The sequence below is a fragment of the Ranitomeya variabilis genome, chromosome 4, assembly GCF_051348905.1.
Source record: "Ranitomeya variabilis isolate aRanVar5 chromosome 4, aRanVar5.hap1, whole genome shotgun sequence".
In the NCBI taxonomy this organism is placed as follows: Eukaryota; Metazoa; Chordata; class Amphibia; order Anura; family Dendrobatidae; genus Ranitomeya; species Ranitomeya variabilis.
The window spans coordinates 504113151-504137380 of record NC_135235.1 but is presented as its reverse complement, the minus strand read 5'-3'; the positions used below and the strand labels follow the sequence as shown (position 1 = coordinate 504137380).

The 24230-nt window shown below is 41.9% G+C and overlaps 1 protein-coding gene across 1 annotated transcript in view; it reads right to left on the bottom strand.

Annotated features, from left to right (window-relative positions):
• Window positions 1–1103: 1103 nt before the first annotated feature.
• The window catches only part of VAT1 (vesicle amine transport 1), a 70067-nt gene continuing 46940 nt past the window's right edge, over window positions 1104–24230 (bottom strand). The window contains exons 3-6 of the mRNA XM_077252039.1: window positions 18206–18376; window positions 17727–17816; window positions 10794–11035; window positions 1104–5501 (exon numbers count right to left, since the gene is read on the bottom strand). Coding sequence (XP_077108154.1) covers window positions 5400–5501; window positions 10794–11035; window positions 17727–17816; window positions 18206–18376 — 605 coding nt within the window. The 3' untranslated portion in view covers window positions 1104–5399. The remainder of the gene's footprint in view (window positions 5502–10793; window positions 11036–17726; window positions 17817–18205; window positions 18377–24230) is intronic.

Below are 24230 nucleotides of genomic sequence, written 5' to 3'. Positions count from 1 at the left end.
TGTGCGGCACATTCACTGCTAGCGTCGCTACGTCGGCCCGACGCTAGTGTGAAAGTAGCCTTATTGGATCAGGAGCATCTGACAAACTGGCATACTCCACAAACCAGAAATCTTACGCCAGCCCTGGACTAAGGTTTGTTATACACCACAGCTGATCATAAATTTGGACAAGCTGTGCAGTCATAACCCCAACACAGAAATGCCAAAAAGATTAAACTGCTTAAATAAATTTGGGCCTATATTTGGTTTATAATTGGAAAACAAAAATCTTTACAAACATATGCAAATGAGGGGGGTGTATATATATTTTTTTATTTTTTTCATTCAATGCCAAATCCAAAAGAAAATGTGATTGTGGATGAGTGTTTCAGTCAAGGGGCACGCCTTCTAGTAGACTTTAGTCTACTGATTTGTCTAATTGCCAAGACCGCACTTACTGCCTGAATGAGGTCATCACGCTGCCAAGTGTGGGACTTTGCCAATGCCCCATACAGTAACATGCACATTCCCATTTGTTTTATTTTGCATTTTTTCATAGATTGGAGTTTCAAGGCAAGAGCTAAAGGCTTATTCCTGGCCATGCAGCTTCTAGATGAAGATACAATAACCACACCCTGGGAAGCCTGTAAGATTTTTGTTATGCTTTTAATTAACATTTGAAACATGTAAGGCATATGGCAAAGTTAGGCAGAAAAGCATTACATTTCATGTAAACAGCATTGGCACAAAACTCATTTTGTTCAACTTTTACACTTATTAAGCAGGGGTTCTGTAAAAAGACACCAGAAAACAGGACACCTCATCAAAAGGGCATTAAGGGAGATTCTTAGATTCTCATTTATTCAGGACACGGTGGGAGGGAGAGAAAACTTGGCACCCTTCTGAAATGTAGTCCAGTTGTGACATCACTTCCTGCTTGCAAACCGCAAGCACTAACCAGTCAAGGCAATGCAAGTGGAAAAACCATTAGATATGCAAGAAAATCAGTGCATGTATTGAGTGTTGGAATGTAACCATATTTAGGCCTCAGGCATCTGATCCAAAAGCACTGAAAAAAAAAATCAATGAAATTCAGAATTGGGAGATGTGGGGGGGGGGGGGGGGTTAAGTGTGAAGTACCCCATATACCATGACAGGTATGTGTTGTCTCAGTAAAAAAAAACCCCACAAAACACCTGAATGGGTCTTAATTTACAGTGGAGTAGATTTACATGTGCATCACAGGCCTGTGCCTTGACATCTCTGGCCACTTTTGTTAAGTCTGTCAATTTACATTGTAGTGTGATACAAAGCACACAAAGGCTAGACAGCAAATATTAAGACAATCCAGAACATAGGCCACTATAAAGATTAGTCTGTTGAGGTGGGAGTGCAACTTTGAACAAATTTTAGAGTGAGGAGGTCCCTATACAGAGGCTAAAGATATAAAAGGGTAGGGGGAACGACTGATCCAGCCATTGGAAGGCAGGTCTTTTTGGTCAGCAAGGATACAAGTCCCTGGCAGGGCCTTAGACTACAAGACTGCTCAAAATTCCAATGCATGAGGCAGTTGGCATTAAAGGTCCCCCATGAGTTTGGGAGTCCTTTAGTTCCAGCTTGCTGAAGTATTCCACAAGGTGATTAATACAGTTGCAAGAGACCATAGAAGCTTTATATGGGTGCAGCAAAACCCAAGTCAAATTCACAACAGGTGAACAGAACAGGTCCCTGCTAAATCAGCTAAACATATGATGTAGACTACAGCATGGCTGTTCATGTATTCTACTAAAAAACTGGGCATATTGGATGATAATTCATTGGTATTGTGTGTTCTTTGAATTTAGATCCAGGGTTCATCATATCACCTACTGCGAAGCCAGTAACAAACTGTAGGTTCTGAGGAGGACTAAACCATAGTAATAGGTCTGAAATATGGGCTAGGCCAATACAAACCTAATTCACAGTAACTTCTCCCATTTTATGCCCTCGCATTAAAGATTTTTGCCTGTTTTTTGGGCCAGAAATTAGAAGCATCGCAACAAACGAACAGCAGCTTATGTATTATGTTCACACAACCTTTGCTTACACCTTACTGACGTTGATAAAGTTAATGAGATGAATGCAAAGCTATTAAACTTGTGTATTTTATATGCATTAAAGAGATATTTACACAGCTAGATAATTTCAATCTGGTTCCTTCCACGTGCAATGCATAAAGGGAAATGGATCCTTAATGTAATTAGTCCTGGCCAAAACTTAGAAAGGAACATTAACTTCAAACCATGTAGAGCCATCAAGTCTGTTAACATTAGCTAATTTAATTAATGCATTAGTGACTCTATAGCCACTATAAATGCCATAGCCAGGTTTAGTTTTAGGCAAAAAGCTAACGGTCTTATGCATTTTGTACAGGTAACTGCAAATTCATGTTTGGGCAGAGGCATTACTAAATTATGTGCATGAGTAGCTCTGGGTTGTTTATTTGGCTCTATGCCTGGTGGTATCCTTCCTTGAATACTCTACTTTTATCAATCCTTAGCTGGGATTATGGTTGCCCAATAGATATCAAATTAAAACGATAACCTGTTTGTGTCTGTTGTGTAAAAAACTAAAGTCAGCACAAATCAGTTATGATTTTTGCTAAGTTGGAAGAAAAACTAAGGTCATGGACAGTCTTGATCCAACTAATTTAGTACTTGCCACCAAGGCCATAGTCTAGATAGTATAATACATTTTATGGTGTGTTTATGTTTCACAGATTACAGCGATATTCACCCCAATTACAGAAATAGGAAAGGGTTATAGTTGACCTTTTTGCCAAAGGGCACAAAGACACTCCGCTCCTTTTAAGGTCTCACAATTCACAGACAACTTAAAGACCACATAATGTACAAGAACTTGTTCTGCTAGACTTCAAGGCATATGCCTTGTAACTAGAGTGTTCCTCCATGTAAAGCAGACTACTATATACGCACAACTTGAGCAAAGAGTCATAGCTTTGCTGCAAAATGTTAGGAATTGCTACATGTCTAGTTGCAAGTCGCATCACAAATTGCAGATTGCTTTGACTAAATTAAAATATCTAAAACTGATAGACCCTATGGTAAGGATAGGTGGGAGACCTTCAGGTTTTTTGTTTTGCAGCTAAAAGGATAAGTTGGAGACCTCAGAACTGTGGTACTGCAGCTACTTTGTTGACTGCCAATGACCACAATCTAGCATTTGTGTGGAATCATTCTAAAGTCATACTCCTTTAATATGAACCTAAAAACTTAGCACTGAGTGTCTGGTCATTGAAGTCAACAGCCAGAGTTCCAGAAGTATTGCAGTTAAGAAAAAGAAAACCATGCAACACAAGTTCTTTAATAAAGCTGAAAGTCAAGGATACAGTGGAACATGCACACTTCAGTATCGTTAGCCCACATTCAGAGTTTACAAACAGAACGTGATTTTATTTAAATTTTTATTTTTTACAAGTTCACAATATACTAAAGTTACTTTTATTGGCACCATAGTGGTAGGTTGGCACATTGGCATGTTGGTAAACAATTGGCAGTGCTCCAGCTAAAGATCTATGCTTGTAAACCATGGTGTTAATGAATGCACTCAGAAATAAGCACTCAGAAATAAGGCAACCAGTGAGTTTCTGGGAAGAGTTCCTTAAATACCAGCAGCAGGAAGTACAGATTGCTTGCAAAGGCTTTCTGGGTTTGGCACAGAAGTGATAATGAGGTCTAGGGTAACTTAATAGCTAGGTTTCAAACAGACCTACTTGGAAGTCTGCCAGATTCAAGGAGCTTTAATTTTGGGGTATCCATGGTAGGAAAAAACCTAATGTTTATTTAGAGTTTAATCAGCCAATTTTATTTTTGGGCAAAACCCAGTACAACTATAGTAGGGTAAATGGTGCTTAATGGACAGGGATGTGCTAAAGAGATTTGAGAGGCTTTTGACACCCGAGGTAGCAGATTCCTGCAAACTTATCTTTTAAAGCTGCTGCTTTGAGGGCAGGCTCAAATATAAAATTGTCTCCACTCCAGTTAAACCACCCCACATTGCAAGTAGTGGTTTAATACTTAAAGATTGGATCTTCTGTACAAGTAGTCACCCATTTCAAGTTTGACTCCTCTTAAGCAATTGCTTGCACATATTAAACACGGATTAAGATTATTGACATTGGCACTGAACATACTTTAATATTTACCTTTCCTGCTCAGCATGGTATATTGGCACCATGAAGGAAACCTAATAAGACCAATGACTACATCACTTACCAACCTGTACTTGAAAATTATGTCTATAGAAGCTCAACCCACTCAAGTTTGAGTAGACCGCCACATAGGCAATAAAGCTCAGCAATAGAGATTAGTGAACGTGCTCAGATAAGGCATTATCCAAGCATGCTTGTGTGCCGAGTGTCTTCAACATGTTTGAATATGCTAAAGTTCCTGCATGTCTCATGGCTATTAGCCAATCCTCATGTGTTGCAGCTGCACTGAAACCTTTCGAGCATGCACACAAGCATGCTCAGATAACACATTATCCAAGCACCTTAACACCTTATCAAAGAATCTAGTCTTTAGCATTAGATTGGTAGGCTTTGTTGGCAAAGGGGTCATAAGCCAATACATGGAGGCTGCTACAGTTTGTGCTAGAATCTAGTCTGAGACTGGATCCAGGTTGTGCTCGACCTGACATGCCAGCCTATAGACAATGTAAGCAAATTTTACACATCTGTTCACTTCGGAATCCCATTAAAAAAGGAAAAGTCAGGTTCTTGTTTTTAAGCCTTCACTGGCATCATGTGACTGATTGAACAGATCATGATTTAGTCACCATTTTAGAGATCCTTTGACTTCTGTTGCAGGAGAAAAAAAAAATATATATAGTGGTAATGGCAGAACAAAAGCATTATATTTATTTATCAAATGAAAACATAGCGACCACAGGTTGAAGAGTTAAGCAAGTTACAATATGGAGTGACAAAATAATGGACGGTGGAACCAAAATAGAAAACTAAACGCCTCTCAGCAAGACTGCAACCCTATATCTGGAATGTTATATTCTAAAGATCTGAAGAGTCAGTGAAAAAAAAAAACTCAGAAAATTTTAACTGCAGCAGATTAAATCAAAGCAGGAAGTCCCTGCAGCTGTGCTCAGGATTCCCTTTGCTAAATCTTGTGCAGTTTACAAATTTTGTCAGTGATATTTCTCAGAATGCAGACCCCAACATATTCTACAGGCATCAAGTTGTAACCTGCTCACTGCCAATGCAGCAACAGCATCTCATGGCAAGCGAGTGGTTATATGTCATCTTACAATAGGGCTCAGTCAGACACTCAACCCCCAAACACACATACATTAGTAGGACACAGTTTTCACAATCTGCAGGGTTTGATGCTTTTCTGCAGCTCATCCCTTTAATTCTCCTCTTTCTTTGCTTCTTCTTTTGGCACTTCTGGGACCAAAATTACTTTACCAACATTTTTCTTTTCTTGCATTTGCCTCATCGCATCACCCACCTGTAGGGGAGGGAAAATAGGAGTATTATCACTGGATGGCTAGATGTTACTTTGAAGAATCAAGTGTAAATTGGAGATGCTCCCTAGTAGTTGGAGATATTTGTTACCACTTCATTGTATTTGGTAGAAGCCACATTCTTTCATAACCAGCATCCGGCTATCAATCAGGCTTTGCTCTGCTGCCAAACTGTAGCATGTACTAGAAGCCAAGATGTAAATGCAATCCACTTGTAGAAATGACAAGAATGGAAACTTTATAGCCAATGTGTGCAAGTCCAAAATAATTTTTGCAATGTAAGCCCTTAAACTAGTTTTCATTTCTCAAATCAAGAGCACAATCAACTGCATCTTTGAGGATTTTAATGTTAGAAAAGTCAGTACTTAAAGTACACACTTATAGAACTTTGAGCACCGACTGTCATTTTAGTCATAAAGAACTAATTTGTTTCAGGAGAACTTGCCGCAGAATGTGTGGAGAAGGAACAGCTAGAGAAATGTAAGAAAAGCACCAACTGTGCTCTCATGAGAAGTCTACTTGCTGAAGACAGGCTTTAGCCCTAAAAAGAAGCTGTACCATAAAATGCAGGCGCTTCTGGGATTGCCCAGCAAATCTCCATGATAAGATATTAAAGTTAAGAACCATGGTTACTCTAAAATGGCAGCTTCCTTCTTGCACCAAAACAGATCCTGGAATGTTTGAGCATGTGCAGGAGGAAGCTCCACTCTCCGACACCTGATTTGCCCATGTGTAGGAAGATGAGGCAGTGGATATTCTGATCCAATACTGGTGATACCATGGGTGCTGAAGATCAGATACAGTGTGGACATCAGTGTGAGCAGCTTTTAATACTGGAGAGAACAGGTGTGCCAGGCTAAAAAGGCTGCTCAAACCATGGTTGACATGCCAGCCATGTGAGCTTACCTCAGCTCCCCCGGTATTGAAAGTGTTATCCACTGGGAACACCTACACAAGAAGGGTGCAAATATACCCCATTCTCATAAGTACAAGTTCAAGATGTTTGTTATTTTGATGAACTAAAGCAATTACCTTCCCAGACAAATATGCAGTTTGCCAATTATAGGCCATTTACCAGATTTCCATTTTTAAAAATAGTTCTGCAAAGCTAGCTTTTGTGCAAGACCCAATTGAGCATCTATTCTTACATAGACAATATTGCAACCTTCCATGGTCAAGGTCCAATTGATAAGCAGGGATATCAGGAATGCTAAAATCATCTAGGTTAGAATGGAATACGGGACAAGGCCAATAAGGGTGTAGCAAAATCTAGCCCGACGTTCCTGAATAAGCCTTCACTGTATACACAATACTATGTGGTTGAGAGATGTTGACTGTTCTTTTTAGATTTGTGCTCCCTCCAGGATACATTTATAATACTGCCCACTCCTGTTAAAGCCTTTAGCCTTTGACCACTATATGCAGGTTATAATTGTAGAATCAAAATGACCTTGTATGTTCCTAGAAATCCCAATGCTTTATTTTATGCAGGTTGAAGTAGTCCATCTACAGAAGCAGCATGGTCAACATTAAAGGTCAGTGGTGCCACATTAATGCATGCAGCATTAGTAAACCAGCTTCTAAAGCAACTTCTCAGCATTCTACTGCAAGTCCATTGGCTTGCTTGGTCATAGTCTTGTGCATTGAGAGAGTCGTAAAGATCTGACCATTTAATTTTGATTTAGTGATGTTCATAAAAGCCAAGAATGGACATGCCATGAAATGGTTACAGCCTCGCCACATGAAGTTTCCAATAGTGGAAATGTTCTCTTTGTAGTCTGACATTACAATATAATTGGGTCTATTTCAATGTCAGACTTTACAGGAGGACCTCCTGTACAAATGCTATGGTTTGTAGCATCAACATGTATAGACTTCATTACATCATTCCAGTGAGACCCAAAGATCAGCCAATTATGTACACCAATTGTTGGATTATAAAAGTACTCTACAGGGGGTGGTAAATGAAATGTGTCAAAACTAAAAATGGCCATATATTGGACCCTCACCAGTGAATAACCCATATGGATATGTTTATATTGTTTGTAGTAGTGTACAAGCTGCTTTCTGATTCAGATTTCCACCATGTAGATGTTATCCTCACCAGAAAACATTTTCCAGGGCAGAATACCAAGTTACCGATCTTCATAGGCAGAAGAGCCTTCTGCACTTGTCTGGCATGTTAAGATTACAGCATTGTAAAATACCCAGTATTAAATTCACTCCAAAGTGTAAACCCAGGAAAGATTAAGGGACTTGTAGTGGAGATGGAAATCAGTCATTTGACATCAGGCTACCCCACCCCCCAAAAAAAAAAGTTTTAAACCGCTTGTGGAAGACTGGGTGGAATCTGCCAAGTTCTCATAATAGGAGGAAAGCGTCCCCATAGTAAAGACATCTGGATATTGGCTTTAGTTTCCTGAAACAGCTGCCAGATGTCAGCATGAAGGGAAGCAATAGAGATAAACTGCTTAAAAATGGGAGTGCAGAAGAGCACGATAAACTTTTACTTTGAGGTTTTACAAAAGAATTGCAATAGTGACATCCACATGAAGTTCTCATTGTAAGTTGCCAAGAGCACCACAGTGTAGAGTCTACAATGTGTAGACCAAGTGTCAGGATCTTGGAGATTGGAATATCCATTCAAGGAACATGACCAATCCCAATATGTCGTAGGTGTAATAGCAAATACCTCTAATTAGAAATGTAATATTACACCTACTACATATTGTGATAGTACAACAATGTAAGGGGTATTCCGATCTCCAATATCCTGTGTCCAGAAATCACGGTCAGACCATTATAGGTAGACCTTCTGCAAAGTTTATATGAGTAAGTATTACAAAAAACAGTCAATGGCTTCCATCACTTTTAGAAGCCTCTCACCATGTACCATAATACCAAGCTTTTCTGGTCTACAGAAAGATTACCCTCAAGTGACCAATATGGGATTTTTCATTAAAACAATACTAAGATGGGAAGTTAGAGTTAACACTGACTACTCCCAGTACATGAGCCTTACTGCCACTGGGTCACATTAGGCCAGCATTTAGGGTTAATAGAGACTATAAATAGGCCTCAGTTCATCATGCTTGTTTTTAAATCACTGTTGATCATTTTTTGGTGTTACATGCATGCACATGATTCATGAATTTGGCACAGAAAAAAAAAAAGTTTCCCCCTGTCTTGAATTGCCAATTTTGCCACCAAAAGTTGCAGAAAAAAGTATGGCACCAGGGGAGGTTTTTAAAAAGTTGCAATTGACGAGTCAGGTGACCACATCTGGAAATACCAAACTACTGGAAAGTGGGGAATAAAAAACTTCAGTGCAGTGAATGTGCAATTCCACAAATTTCTCACTTTCAATATATGGTAAAACTGAGCTGGCGATATACTTCTCCAGGTCAGTACGAGTAATAGTAACAACTAAAAAGTAAAACCTTCAGGCTTACAATTTTTTTTTTTATTTAATGTATTTTTTCCAAGACCTCATCTCATGCTATGTAGGGGTTTTTTTTCTTTTTTTTTTTTTTTTTTTTTTTTTTTACACTGAGCTTTTTTAATTATTCAATGTGGGTACATATGTTTTCATCACTTTGTGGCAGCCAAAAATGAAGTTCTACAGTTTAATCCAATTAGTAAACTGCATAACAAAACTTTACATTTTAGATCAGTTTTCTTCATGTGGCAATACCAAATGTATTTTTTTAAGTTTTTTAATGGAGCAAAAGGGGGTAATTTGAACTTTATTTTACATTTTAAAGTTTTTCACCAATTACTATGTTTAATAGACTTGAAGCTGTGATCGTCCCATCACTTCTGCTATACATGGCAGTGCTGATGCACTACTATGTATAGCCCAACTCATGATCTCTATGAAGACCAGCCACAGGCTGCCTTTCACAAGATGATTTTAAGGCCAGGCACAGGGGTTATCAGCATAACCCATCGGCACCCCGCAATCACATCACCGGTGTGCCAACAGGAGAGGAACGATGCACCCTCCTGCCGATCTGTGATAAATCCCAATGTCCTGCGCACTATCCGGATCTCCGCTTACACCACACGCGGCACCGGTAACGCCAGACCCCCGCTCTTCACAGAAGGTCAGTTCCAGGTGGCTGCTACCGGCCGGGGCAGCCACAAGCTTGGACACACGTACGACTATTTGGAGAAGAACGCATACATCGCTTCAGCCTCCTCATTTGGTGGATTTTATTACTACAGTTCTCCTGTTCATGCGAATCTACCAGTTAAGGTAGGGATAACGGAGTTTTAAGATATCTTAATTGTTAACCCTCCTGGGTCATATTGTTAGTTTTTTACCCGTGGGAGCTTGTGCTCGTGTTTTGTTCTGCTTTACTCTTGCCATTACCCAGCGCGTACCAGTATATACTTGAGTATATACACAATCTTTTTAAGTAGTATTTAATGCACATGTGGGCAGTACTCTGCTCCACCTGTGGCTGTTAATGGCCAACTGAGTGAGGCATATTATGGCTAACTAGATTGGCCATTATGTGCAGGGACAGATGCATGCTCAGTCAGGGATACATCAAAAGTTGTATAAAAGGATATAGCACTTTAACCCCTTCACAGGTTATAGGCTGCCAAAATGTTTTTTAAATTGCTCCCGTTTTGCCTATGGAATGGAGTGACACGAGTTCAGTTATTGAATTCCACTCACATTTAGGGAAGTGTAAGCATTGGGTCCACAATTGACAGAATGACAGTTCAAAGCAAGCTGTGCGAGTCTCCTTAATCCCAAAACAAGTACAGGCACTGTATGCCACCTTGGTATGGCACCTTACAGTCTTTCCTTCACCTCCAGCCCCCACTCACGTTACAGAGTTCTGGCTTTAGAGTCAGAGAAGGGCAGAAAAGACAAGTAGGTGGTTAGGTGCTCTTAAAATATTTGACCATGCCAAAGGTGCATCGCGCCCATGTACTTGATACTGACAGATTCTCTGTTCTAGCTTGTCCTTTCGGGTGTTTAGTCGTAATCATTGTTTAAAGGCCTCAGCTGTAGTGTACATGGAAACAGCCACTTTAAGAAGCTGAGGAGTTTCAATGGCAGGAAGTGTGGCACAGCGTTCAGGTAAACTTTTACTTTGTTCCTCAATGCCAGAAAAGTGAAATATAGTAGCACATACACATCTGTTTCCACAGTTAGGTTCAACTGGAGGTTCCTAAAGACATTTTTTCTGGATATTTAGAACATTGCCATGGTAGAAATCCAGTCATATACTTTAAAATTAGGAGGATTTACAACTTACCTGCTCAAAGGGATATACACTGTCAATTTTAGGCTTGATCTGGCCCTGCTTATAAAGATCAAGCAATGTAGCTACAACATCTGTGATCAGTTCGGTTTCCTCATCCAGACGGCCCAGAAGATAGCCACTCACAGACTTGTTGGATGAAATGAGCTGCATCGCAGTTATGCTGAACTGGTTCCACCAAGACTTTGCAAGCGCCATTAGGTTTTTCTTTTGTCCAGTCAATAAGTTGGCAGCCCCTATATATTAAAAAAGCCTGTTAGAGTACTTGAGTCTAATTACAATAGTGACAACACATGTCTAAAGACGAATAGGCCATTGCCATGCACCTGACAGGAAGAAAAGGTACATAGAAAACACACTGGGTGATTGCCAGAAAACTGGAACACTTAGAAATTTCTGCAAGCAAATAATGTGTGCACATACCCTAATATCACAAACAAAACAAACAAAAAAAAACACGCTCAGTGTAGAACCACAGGAAGTGGTTAAAGTATATTTAACCTCTTAATGACTAGCTTGTTTTGCATTTTCGTTTTTTGCTCCCCTCCTTCCCAGAGACATAACTTATTTTTCCATCAATATGGTCATGTGTGGGCTTATTTTTTGCAGGACATATTGTATTTTTGAACGACACCATTGGTTTTACCATGTCGTGTATTAGAAAACGGGAAAAAAAATTCCAAGTGCAGTGAAATTGCATAAAAAGTGCAATCCCACACTTGGTAAACCTAGCAAACAAGCCAAACAAAAACCAAATGCTGAAACCGACTTGCCATTATGATTCTCCAGGACATTACAAGTTCATAGACCCCAAACATGCCTAGGTTTTTATCCAAGGTGGTGGAAAAAAAAAAAAAACAAACAAACTGCTAAAAAAAATTTTTTTGCAATTTTGAGACCCATAGCGTCTCCATTTTTCGAGATCTCTGGTTGGGTGAGGGCTTATTTTTTGTGTGCCAAGCTGAGGTTTATGATACAATTTTGGTGCAGATATGTTTTGATTGCCTGTTTTTGTATTTTAATGCAATATCGTGGTGACCAAAAAAAGGTAATTCTGTGGTTTTGACTATCGCTACGCCGTTTAGCGATCAATTTATTTTGATTAATATGGCAATTCTGAATGTGGCGATACCAAATATGTGTAGGTTTGATTTTTTTATTGTTTTATTTTGGGGCAAAAGGGGGAGTTAAAAAATTTCATTTTATTTTTTTATGCTTAAATAGCCTCCATGGGAGGCTAGAAGCTGCCATAACTCTTTTGCCTCTGCTACATAGAGGCAATGCTCAGGGTGGCGCTCATAGCAATCCGGCATCAACAACCATAGAGGTCTGCAGGTGACCTCTGGTTGCTATGCAGACACCGATGACCCCTGATCATGTAACGGGGTCACCAGTGCACACATTTCCAGCCGGATGGCTGGAAGTGCTTGTTAAATGCCACTGTCAGTTGACAGCGGCATTTAACTAGTTGGCAGAATCACGATCTACCTGCGCCTACTGCGGGCACATATCAGCTGTTCAAAACAGCTAACAGGTCCCGCTTTGATGCAGGCTCACCGCTAGAGCCTGCATCAATGTGGGGTTCTGCCATTGAACGCACTATTCCATCTGATGGCAGAAAGGGGTTAAACAAACATCCAGTTTATTAAAAAAAAAAAAAAAAATGTCATCAATTCAGAGTAGCACTGAAAGCAGGAACAATTGAGGAATAATGAGCTAAGGTATAATTCAAAGGCAATCATGCACAAAAAACTGGGAGGGGATCATGCTATAATTATGCATAGGGCACCCTATGTATAATTAAACAATCCATAGAAAGATCACAATTGAATTTACGTTCCAATTGTTCCATTTAAGGTCATGCTCAAATGAGATGGGAATCCTGACAAAGACCAGCAAAACGCGCGTAGAGGTTACAGACATCTACTTCAATACCAAGTGAGTTATAGCCTAGGAGCAAGCACTATTACTTTTCTATTGCGCATTTGCACAGCATGTACCACAGCACCTTTTAAAGTACTACCATTGCATTTAAAAGCTCCATTGGAAGAAGCTGGCAGTGAAACGCACGTCAGGGTGAGGGGATGTCGAGGTGACCTCAGGTAGTAGAGCCCATACAGGTTGACTTCAACCAGGTAAATAGTAATAGGAATAAGAATGGAGCACCAAGCACTTTGTGTCTCCTAGGTGCCAGTGGTAATTTCACATAACGTTAGGAGTTGCAGTCTCAGCTGATGTATAAACAGTGGCAAATAGTAATTCTTGAGGACAGCACCAAACTTGCTTAACTTAGGCTATGTGCACACGTTGCAGATTTAGGGTATGTGCACACATAGGCAGGATGTCTGCGGATTTTTCTGCACCTGTTATTGTAAATCCGCTGGTAAACCGCACTGCGGATTCACTGCAGATTTTGTGTGGATTCCACCTGTGGTTTTACACCTGTGGATTCCCATTATGGAGGAGGGGTAAACCGCAGCGGAATCCGCACAAAGAATTGACATGCTGCGGAATGTAAACCGCTGCGTTTCCGTGTGTTTTTTTTCCACAGCATGTGCATGGCGGATTTTGTTTTCCATAGGTTTACATGGTACTGTAAACTTATGGAAAACCGCCGCAGATCTGCAGCGTCAAAACCGCCGCAGATCTGCAGCGTCAAAACCGCCGCAGATCTGCAGCGTCAAAACCGCCGCAGATCTGCAGCGTCAAAACCGCCGCAGATCTGCAGCGTCAAAACCGCCGCAGATCTGCAGCGTCAAAACCGCCGCAGATCTGCAGCGTCAAAACCGCCGCAGATCTGCAGCGTCAAAACCGCCACAGATCTGCAGCGTCAAAACCGCCACAGATCTGCAGCAAAATCCGCAGCATGTGCACATACCCTTAGATGAGGATCCGCAGCGTTTTTGGCTGCATCGATTTGCATCAAGTCCGCAGTGTAGTGGCCAGCCAATATTGATCTATGGGAAATGGAGATTTGTAGTGCACATGCTGTGGAAAAATCTGCGCAGAAATGCAGCGTTTTTCTGCAGCATGTCAATTCTTTTTGCGGATCTGCAGCGTTTCTGCACTCTGACTTTTATTGAGTCAGGCACATCCGCAGATATAAAAAAGGTCTGCGGATTTGCTGTGGATGTGTGCTAGAAGTGCTGCAGATCGGGAGGAAGGAAGTTTGTGGGCGGAGCTATGTGTGGGAATCTGCGTGTGCCGGTGCCTGCATGAATCTGTGCATGCATCTGTGTCTGTAGGCAGGCATCGTCCAATGGCACTACTGCTCCCATCGGCTATGACTGCTACAGTGACACTATTAGCCAATGATGGGAAAGTAGTCCCACCATCCGGCTAACCCCTTAACCCCCAAGGGTGGTTTGCACATTAAGTGACCTCGCCAATTTTTACAATTCTGACCACTGTCCCTTTATATAACTCTGGAACGCTTCAACGGATCCTGATGATTCTGACATTGTTTTGTTTTCTCGTGACATTGTACTTCATGATAGTGGTAAAAAATTTCTTTGATATTACCTGCGTTTATTTCTGAAAAAAACGGAAAATTTTCAAAATTTTCGCCATTTTCCAACTTATGTATTTTGTGACATCTCTGATTTTAAATACAAAGTAACATTTCCCACATGTCTACTTTACATCAGCACAATTTTGGAACCAAAAATTTTTTGTTAGGGAGTTATAAGGGTTAAAAGGTGAGCAGCAATTTCTCATTTTTACAACACTTTTAGGTACTATATCACATTTGAAGTCACTTTGAGGTGTCTATATGATAGAAAAATACCCAAATGTAACAGCATTCTAAAAACTGCACATCTCAAGGTGCTCAAAACCACATTCAAGAAGTTTATTAACCCTTCAGGTGTTTCACAGGAATTTTTGGAATGTTTTTGCTTTGTTTTTTTACGGTGTTCACTGAAGGGGTTAACTAGTGGGACAGTTTTATAGGGCGGTCGTTATGGACGCAGCGATACTAAATGTGTACTTTTATGGTTGTTTTTTTTATTTAGATAAAGAAATGTATTTATTGGAACAATATTTATTTTTCTTTATTTAGGTTTTTTTTATATATTTTTTTCACTTTTTACATTGCCCCAGGGGGGAGATCACTATTATCTGATCGCTGATCTGACACTTTGCAATGCACTGTGTCAGATCAGCGATCCAACAGGCAGTCTAGGGAGGCTTCCCGGCGCCTGCTCTGAGCTGGCGCTTGAAAGCCACCTCCCTGCAGTACCTGGAAGGCCCCCTGCAGCCATTTTGGATCCGGGCCTGCAGGGAGGAGGTAGGAGACCCTCGGAGCAACACGATCACATCGTGTTGCTCCGAGAGTCTCAGGGAAGCACGCAGGAAGATCCCTCCCTGCGCAATGCTTCACTATACTGCCGGAACACTGCGATCATCTTTGATTGCAGTTTGCCAGGGGTTAATGTGCCAGGAGCAGTCAGTGACCGCTCCTGGCACATAGCTGACATCCGGGCAATTGGCCGCGCTCCCCCCGTGAGCGCAGCTGATCCACTATGACGCACTATCCCGTCACTGGAAATTAAGTCCCAGGTCACCTCGACGGGATAGTATGTCATATGGGATAAAGGGGTTAAAAAAAAACAAAAAAAAAAAAACAGTACATACCATATACACCTAATCCCCGAAGCCATCGATCTGCAAATAAAATTAAATATACTCCCCGTGTCAGACGTAATCCACTCCCCGTGTCAGACGTAATCCAACTAACAATTGTCCCATGACGATCTCCTGTGGACAGCTGTCACATCAGCTGATGCAACTGCTCTCCAGTGGCTCCGGTAACCTAAGATCACCTGTCACTTGCGACACTACAGCGTGACAATTTTCTCACGGCTGTAGTGCTGTAAAGTGAACTCCGATGATACACTGCAGGAGGGTTATCTCCAGTCAGTGTGTCATCGGATGCCCTATAGACCGGTCACATCTGCTGATGTGACTACTCTAAGTGTCCCACGATGATCTCCCCTATAAAGGAGGGACTGTGTTGGAACAGGGAGTATTTGTGTTTGTTCTTTTAAATTTTTGCAGGTGATCGATGGCTTTGATTGGATTAGGCGTGGAATAAAAAAAATGTAATGTTTTGTTTAATTAAAATACTTGTCTGGCCATGTCTTTAACCCATTAATAACTATAGGATTAATAATGGATATGTGTCTTGATGCCTCTCCATTATTAACCAGGCTTAATGTCACCTTACAGTCAACGGTGACATTAACCCCTTATTACCCCATATGCCATCGCTACAAGGCAGTGGGAAGAGAGGCTAAGTGCCTGAATTGGCGCATTGTACAGATGTGCCAATTCTGGGGTGACTGGGGGCTGGTATTTAGCCAGGGGCCTCCAATATCCATGGACCCTCTCTAGGCTATGAATATCAGCCCGCAGCTGTCTGCACAGCCTTTCTGGTTATAATAGGGGGGGTCATTTTTTGGGGGGTCCCTCTATTTTAATAGCCAGTAAAGGCTAAATCTACAGGTGAGGGCAGATATCCATAGCCTGGGAAGCTGTGTATTAACCCCTTCCCAGGCTAGAAATATTGGCCCCCGGCTTTCCCTCTCTGGCACAGAAATTTGCAGGGGAGCCCACACTTGAAGATATTGTGTCTCTCTTAAGAGATTGGACAAATTAGTGACAATTTTTTTTTTTTAAATAGATTTTATTTAGGTTGCCAAAACGCATACAAAAAGGGCATCAAAAACGCGCTGATTTTTACCAGCGTTTTCTGCCAAGAGGTGCAGATTCTGTGCAGAAAATTCTGCAGGCATATCTGCAACGTGTGCACATACCCTTAGAATTTGTATAGCTGTATTTTCATGGTCTAAATTATTGCACGTTTGTTTGCCGAGTGGTACAGTTTATGTAAGTACATATCACCTTATTAATTCTAATTATCCTTGGCTCCTTATGGTATCATGAAGCCATTATACATTTTATTTTGATTTGATTTTTCTCAGTGCCACCGCTAAGCATCCCCTATTGTGACATCTCTGCTTATTTTATCATGTTTTAATTGATTATAAATAAGTCATTTTTATTGTGGATCTCTTCAGTATTCAACCCATTATTTGGTTCAAAGTGTAGTATGTATAGTGTTGAAGTGCCAAAAACATTAATTTTGAACTTGTGTAATTAAACCCACCCAAATGCATCCAGTGCAGGCATCCTACACCAGATATGCATTTCTGGCAAAGCACGTGCCAACTTCATTAAGTAGTATGCCTCTTGAGGGGTTCCTGTAGTACAATGTGCCGAAGCAGCACTGGTCTGCCCAATGCAAGTCTTGACGAGTTGTTAGTCTATGAGGATAAGTCATTAAGTACAACGGGGGGGGGGGGGGGGCATTGCGTATGAGATTTATACATTACATTTATTTTTCTTCATCAAAACCCTATGAAAGTTTAAGGGATTAACATGCCACCAAGGGTTCCAATGCATAACTACCGTAGTTCAGAAAAGTGTGAAGCCTGTATCCCCCTCAAGCATCCAATCCCAAGTTATGAACAAAACCTCATATAAGGCTAAATGCCAGAGCAGGATGCCACAATAGATATTGTATAGCACGTTCCGATGGTGAGCAGTAATGGTGGGAAGGTTTGCATGTCTAGCTCTGCCTCAAGGTTTAACTTGACCGCTTTACAGTGAAAGTCACCTTTGAGCTAGGCCACAGTTGTCAGCTCAGGTCCTGTACTACCCATGTGAGGTTCGAGAGCTGAACTTTTAGATGAAGCGCAGGACTTTACAGAATGTTAAAATAGCCTGCCCTGTACATACAGGTTATGTTGTAACAAACCAAAGGGACTAACCATACATAAGATTTGGTTTGTTCTGGCAATCTGAACCAGAAATAATGACTTTTGAAGAAGTTTATTTCGTACAATCAGGAAAGCACAAACTCACCAAAGATGACCAGTTTTCCCATGGGCTTCAATAAGTTGTATCCTTTACTAGTGTCAGATCCTCCCAAGGGGTCCAAGACAATGTCTACACCTAAAGAGGATGAATAAATAAAATAAAGGTGTGGGAAGACCACATTTAAGTCAGATCGGATAAAACATGGACAATTACTACTTATGGTGTCATTTTCAGCCAAGACTACACTTCATGGTACAGTCTACTGCAGCAATGTAGGGGAGATCAGAAGATTAGTCTAGCTTTCTGAAGTCATTTTCCTTCACAAGGCACCCCACTAGGTTTGCAGGAAGATTTAGCAGTGTAGTGCCTTTTTGCATGTAGTCCCCTTGTTGCAAATCTAAAAAGGTGACCCATGTAGGTTTACCCAATTAATCTTGCCACGAGTGCCCAGACAGTTACTCCTTTGACAACTTTACAGTATGTAACCTGCCCTGGACAGCTGACAAATGTGCTAAGGCGTTTACCTTTAGGGGAGATTTTCCGAATTTCATCGACATAGTCACTTGTCCTATAGTCAATCGGGTGAGTAACGCCATTTTCTTTAAGCGCTTCATGCTTGGAAGCAGATGCAGTCCCGAATATTGTGACATCTTTCACGGTTTTACAGAGCTGAATGGCTGCAGTACCAACTCCACCTGTTGAGAGAATATATATTTTTATATTTGTATAGCGCTCTGTCCAATGCCATTAATGGCACCTAGACAGATTAACCAGATGTGCTTGTGTACAAAGCTGTTAGATGTTCAGCATGTGCCTAAAGGCAGGTCTATAAACTAGGCAATAAACCCAACTTGAATGAAGTGGGATACGGTCACCACAACCCCTGGATTCTTATAATCATGTTATCTGACAGTGAAGGATTATTGTTCCACATTAAACCCATTTTCAATAGCATCGCTGTCACAGAGGAGGTCAGCTCTCGCATAAAGGCGGTTGTTGTACTTTCTGCACAAGAATCGGATTCATGTCATCTGTTCTATAAATTCCTGGCATTCACATATTCCCGTGTAAGGGTGGGTGGAAAATACATACATTGTGAGGACCGTGCTTAGCCAGTACTTTTATCACGGGCTTCTCACAAGTGCTGTACTATGGAAAAGGCACAGATGTGAGGTGAAGTAATAGCGATGTGGGGAACTTATGTCATGTTTGCACAGAAGCTGCAGAGTGAGTGGGTTTGTAGTTAAAATTCTATGTACACTGGGAACTGGAGATTAAAAGCTGAACCCCAACTAGTGGTATCTAAACCAGTTCACAATCAATATTAAGATACCCGTATATACTCGAGTATAAGCAGAGATTTTCAGCCCCCCAAAAAATGGGCTGAAAGTGCCCCTCTCGGCTTATAATACGAGTCATGGTCGGCGGGGGGGGGGGGGGGGGGTACAGCAGGTGAGGGGGGAGCGACGACTGTCACAATCACCTGCTCCTGGTGCGGTCCCTGTGTGTCCCATGGTCTCTGGCACCTTCCTCTAATGAGCGGTACCATGTGACCGCTGAACAAAGTAATGAATATGGACTCGACTCCCATAGGGGTGGAGCCACATATTCATTCCTGTAATGAGAGGTTCAAGTGAACGCTGACAGAGGAAGCTGCTGCGCCTGGAGACCATCTGTCCAGGAGAAGCTGCCAGGGACCGCGCCGGGAGCAGGTGAGTATTTCATATTCACCTGTCCCTCGTTCCAGCGTCGGCACCGCTCAGTCGTCCACGCATCCTCTGCAATGACTGTTCATGTCAGAGCGCGCGATGACGTATTAGTGTTTGCGCCACCCTCTGCCTGAAGTGTCACTGCGGAGAGATGGGACGCTGAGGAGCAGCGACGAGAGGCGAGTCTTTTGTATTGCAGCAGCATTATATGTGGCACATTGTTACATGGAGCGTCTATGGGGCCATAAAGAACGTATGGAGCATTACATGTGGCATTGTTATATGGAGCATCTTATGGGGCCCATCACGAACTGTATCTGCATTATATGGGGCTCCTGATTCAATATGGATATTCAAAAACACAACCTACTGATGTCAATTAATTTTCAAAAATAAAAATAGATACCAATAAAAGTAAAATTACCAGTAGCTGCTGCATTTCCCACCCTAGGCTTATACTAGAGTCATTAAGTTTTCCCAGTTTTGTGGCAAAATTAGGGGGGGGTCAGCTTACACTCTGGTCGGCTTATGCTCGAGTATATACAGTACTTTGTTTTATTCTTGGAGGCAACTACATTAACCTGCTGGCTTCCAGGGAGGTGACCAGTGCATTCCTGGAGTACAGATAGTCCGCTCAGCTGACCAGTCCCATGAATGGAGAGCACACCACAGATCTGGAAGAACTGGCAGAAGTTGTAGCCAATGTGCCACATGAACAGTACACAGATTACTATTAATAAGGTTTAACATTCAGCTCATCAGGAACATTCTTAAAAAGTTGTTTCCTCAAATTCTCTCCTTGGGGAAGTAAGCCTCCATGTTCAGCAGTTCCATGGGAAATTGAATGGAGTGGAGTAAAGTGCTTCAGTATGTCAGTTGGACTGACATGGAGGTTGTGCACCTGCACGTCTGGTCTGATCAAGACAGGGCTACAGAGTTTTGTTAAAGGGAACCTGTTAGCAGGATTGTGCCGAGTAACCTACAGACAAGTTGGGGTGCCGTTACTGATTAACCCCTTCACCCCAAACCCTGTTTTCACCTTCCTGACCAAGCCAATTTTTACAATTATGACCACTCACTTTAGAAGTCATAACTCTGGAACACTTCAAGGAATCCCACCAATTCTGAGATTGTTTTCTCTCATGACATTGTACTTCACGATCGTGCCAATTTCTTGGATATGAACTTTGGTGAAAACTTAAGTTTTTCAATTTTCAAACTTCATTTTTATGCCCCTAAATCAGAGTCCTATTGCACAAAAATAGTTGAACACACTTCCCACATGTCTACTTTACATCAGCACAATTTTGAAAAAATTATGAAGTTAAGGGTTAAAAGTTGACCAGCAATTTTTCATTTTTACAACCAAGTTTGCAAAACCATTTTTTAGGGACCACCTCACATTTGAAGTGATTGAGGGGCCTATATGACAAAAAATACCCAAAAGTGACACCATTCTAAAAACTGCACCCCTCAAGGGCTTGGAAGGGAAGCAGCACCATATTACAGTGCAGATCTTGCCGCATGTCTTTGGGGGGTGTCATGTCACATTGGAAGAGCCCCTGAGGTGCCAGAACAGCAGAAGCCCCCATTAGTGAGCCCATTTTACAAGCTGCACCCCTAGATGAATTCATTGAGTGGTTTAGTGATTATATTGACACCACAGGTGTGTCAGACTTATACCATTGAGCAGTGAAGATTAAATTTATATTTTTACCACCAAGATTGTGTGTTAGCCCCAAGTTTTACTTACATGTGTCCCACTATTTCTACTGAACTTGGCAATACTCCATATGTAGCTGTGCAGTACTACTTTGCCATATGGAGTGACTCGGGAGGGACGGAGGGCTATTTGCCTCCTGTAGCGCAGATTTTCCTGGACTAGTTTGCTGATTCCATATAAAGAGCCCCTAAGTGCTCATGGTTCTGTTGACACGCACCTGTAAATTAGGCAGGCTCTCATCACTACAGAAATGCCAAACATGTGGGTGCTAAATGTAGTTAGGCACACTGGGGCTCAGAAGGGAGGAGTCATTTGGATTTGGGAGAGGAGAATTAGCTGAAATTCTTTTGGGGGTGAGGAGCCATTTTGCTTTTCCAGAGCCTTTGCGGTACCAGTAATGTGGAAGCTCCCTATATTTCCATTAACAGATGACAGACCAGAGGGAGGGCTTGATTTTCTTGTGGATTGATTTGAAGCTTTTATTGGGAACATTTTACATAACGTTTGGGATCGCATTTATACGGCGCTCTATGCTGAGCGCTTTGGGGTTTCCATCTAAATCTCCAAGTGATGTGACAAAACCCCCGATGGAGCCCCTCACTATAATGAGGCAGCAGAGTTACTCTGGACTCAGTCTGGCCTCTGTTCAGCAGTGTTTATTTCAGAAGTGCACAAAGCTGACGGCGCTTTTATGCAATCCTAAAAAGACGGACACTGCCGGGTCACAGGTCCTATGGCGTCCACAGTGCCTCCACCTGCCTCATAGGGAATCTTACACTGGGGGTTCTGTCTGAATCCTGTATTTCAAAGATTTACACGGAAACCCCGGTGTAAGCGCTAAGAGTAGAGTGCAGGATAAGGGTACGTGTCCACTGTCAGGAAACGCTGCGTGTTTGACGCTGCGTGGGGCCGCAGCGTCAAACACGCAGCGTCCAGATGTTCCAGCATAGTGGAGGGGATTTTTTGAAATCACGTGTCCACTATGCGTGGAAACACGCACGCAGCGGCCCTGCGACTACGGAAATGCTGCGAGTCTTTTCAGATCGCAGCATGTCCGTGTTCCTTGCGGCGACGCTGCGTCGCCGCAAGGAATAACACAGGGCCCTATGCGAGGGGTGTGATGATGCCGGATATGTACAATGAACACATCCGGCATCATCGAGTCCCAGAAGGGGGCGGGGCTTAGCGCCGAGCGGCTTTGCCGCTCCGACGATACCGCCGGCCATCCTGAACGTGGACACGCACCCTAAATGTGCGCCGAGCCTTACTGATCTTTGAGGCAGAGTGGAAGAGAAAAAAAAAAAAGTGAAGAATGTTTTATTTTTTACCCTGTTCCTCGTGCGGTATAAGTGATATGGCAACTATTCTTCGGGTTGGTGCGATTACAGCTATACCCGATTTATATTTGGTTTTATCATTTGGCTGCTGTCACACCAAGACTTTTTATTGCAAAAACTAGCTTTTGCATCACCATGTTTTGAGAGGTATAATTTTTCTATATTTCTGTTAAGTCATGTGAGGGCTTGTTTTTTTTGTGGGAAGAGCCAACGTTTTTATTGGTACCATTTTTGGACACGACAGTTTTTGATCACTTTCTGTTCAGATTTTGGAGAGCCAGAATGAACAAAAACCAGCAATTGAGGAATGACTTCTTGGGGTTATTCTACAGTTCCACATGTGGCAAAATAGACAAAGCAGCTTTATTCTTCGGGCCAGTACCATTACGGTGATACCCAATTTAAATCTTATGCTTTGGTGCTTTTACACAAACTTTTATAGAAAAAAAAAAAATATTTTTGCATCTATTTTGATAGCTATAACTTATTTTTCTGCTGATTGATCTGTACAATGGCTTGTTTTTTGCAGGACAAGATGTTTTCAGTGGTACTATATTTACATTAGTCTTTGATCGCATTTTATTGCACTTTGGTGGCATGATAAATTAAGCATAGTTTGCCTCATTTTCTCATTTTGACAGTGTTCACTGGAGGGGTTAACTAGTGGGACAGTTTTATAGAGCATGTTATGGATGCAGCAATACCAGATATTTGTATTTTTTTACATAAATATTTATTGGAAACATTTGGTGATTGTTAATATTTTTACACTTTCTTCATTTTATACAGTGATGGCCCACGATGGGACAATGTAGTGTCAGATTGCTAATCTGATGCAGAGCATCACATTAGCATCTGACAGGCAGGGAAGGCAGCATGTCAGCGTCTCTCAGGCATTCACAAGCCACCTTCCCTGCAGGACCCCGAAGGACCCTGTGGCCATCTTTTGGCCAGGGGTCTCCATGGAGACCAACAGGACAATGCAATTGCATTAAGTTGTCGGGATGCTCCTCTATGCCACTACTGACAGCATCAGAGGGGTTAAATGCAAGCGATCAGTGCCAGCACTGATTGGGCATTGCTGCAGGGTGTCAGCTCACACAGAGCCGGCACACACACCCGATTGCTGCTGCGCTCAGTGTGATCATGCCGCCGTACATCTGCTTTTTGCGAGAAGTCAGCTCCCACAGAGCAGTACATGTACGGTGCATGTTAAGAAGGGGTTAAAGTGATATCTGGGGTGATTAACTGAAAACTACAAATAAAAAACAAACAACCACAAGATTTAGAGATTCTCATGCTCTGGGGTGGGTCTTTGGGTGGGATCTTTATGTGATGCTCTGCTTCCATATGCATCCATATGGCAGAGATCAGTGACCTTCGTGACCAGCCCTTTATTTCACATGCTGCACATATGGTTTAAAAAATTTTTTTTTAATACATCACTCTAGCACCTGCACTGTAGCATGATACGGTGGATGTCAGTTTTATTTACCGTATATACTTGAGTATAAGCCAAGACTTTCAGCCCATTTTTTTGGGCTGAAAGCGCCCCTCTCAGCTTTTACTCAAGTCATGGCTGTGGGGGGGCTATGACTGTCATACCTGCTCCTGACATGGTCCCTGCACGTCCCATGGTCTCAGTCACCTTTTTCCCCTGTTCAGCGGTCATGTGGTACCGCTCATCAAAGTAATGAATATGGACTTCACTCTCATAGGGGTGTAGCCGCATACTCATTACTGTAATGAGCGGTACCAGTGACCGCTGAACAGAAGAAGC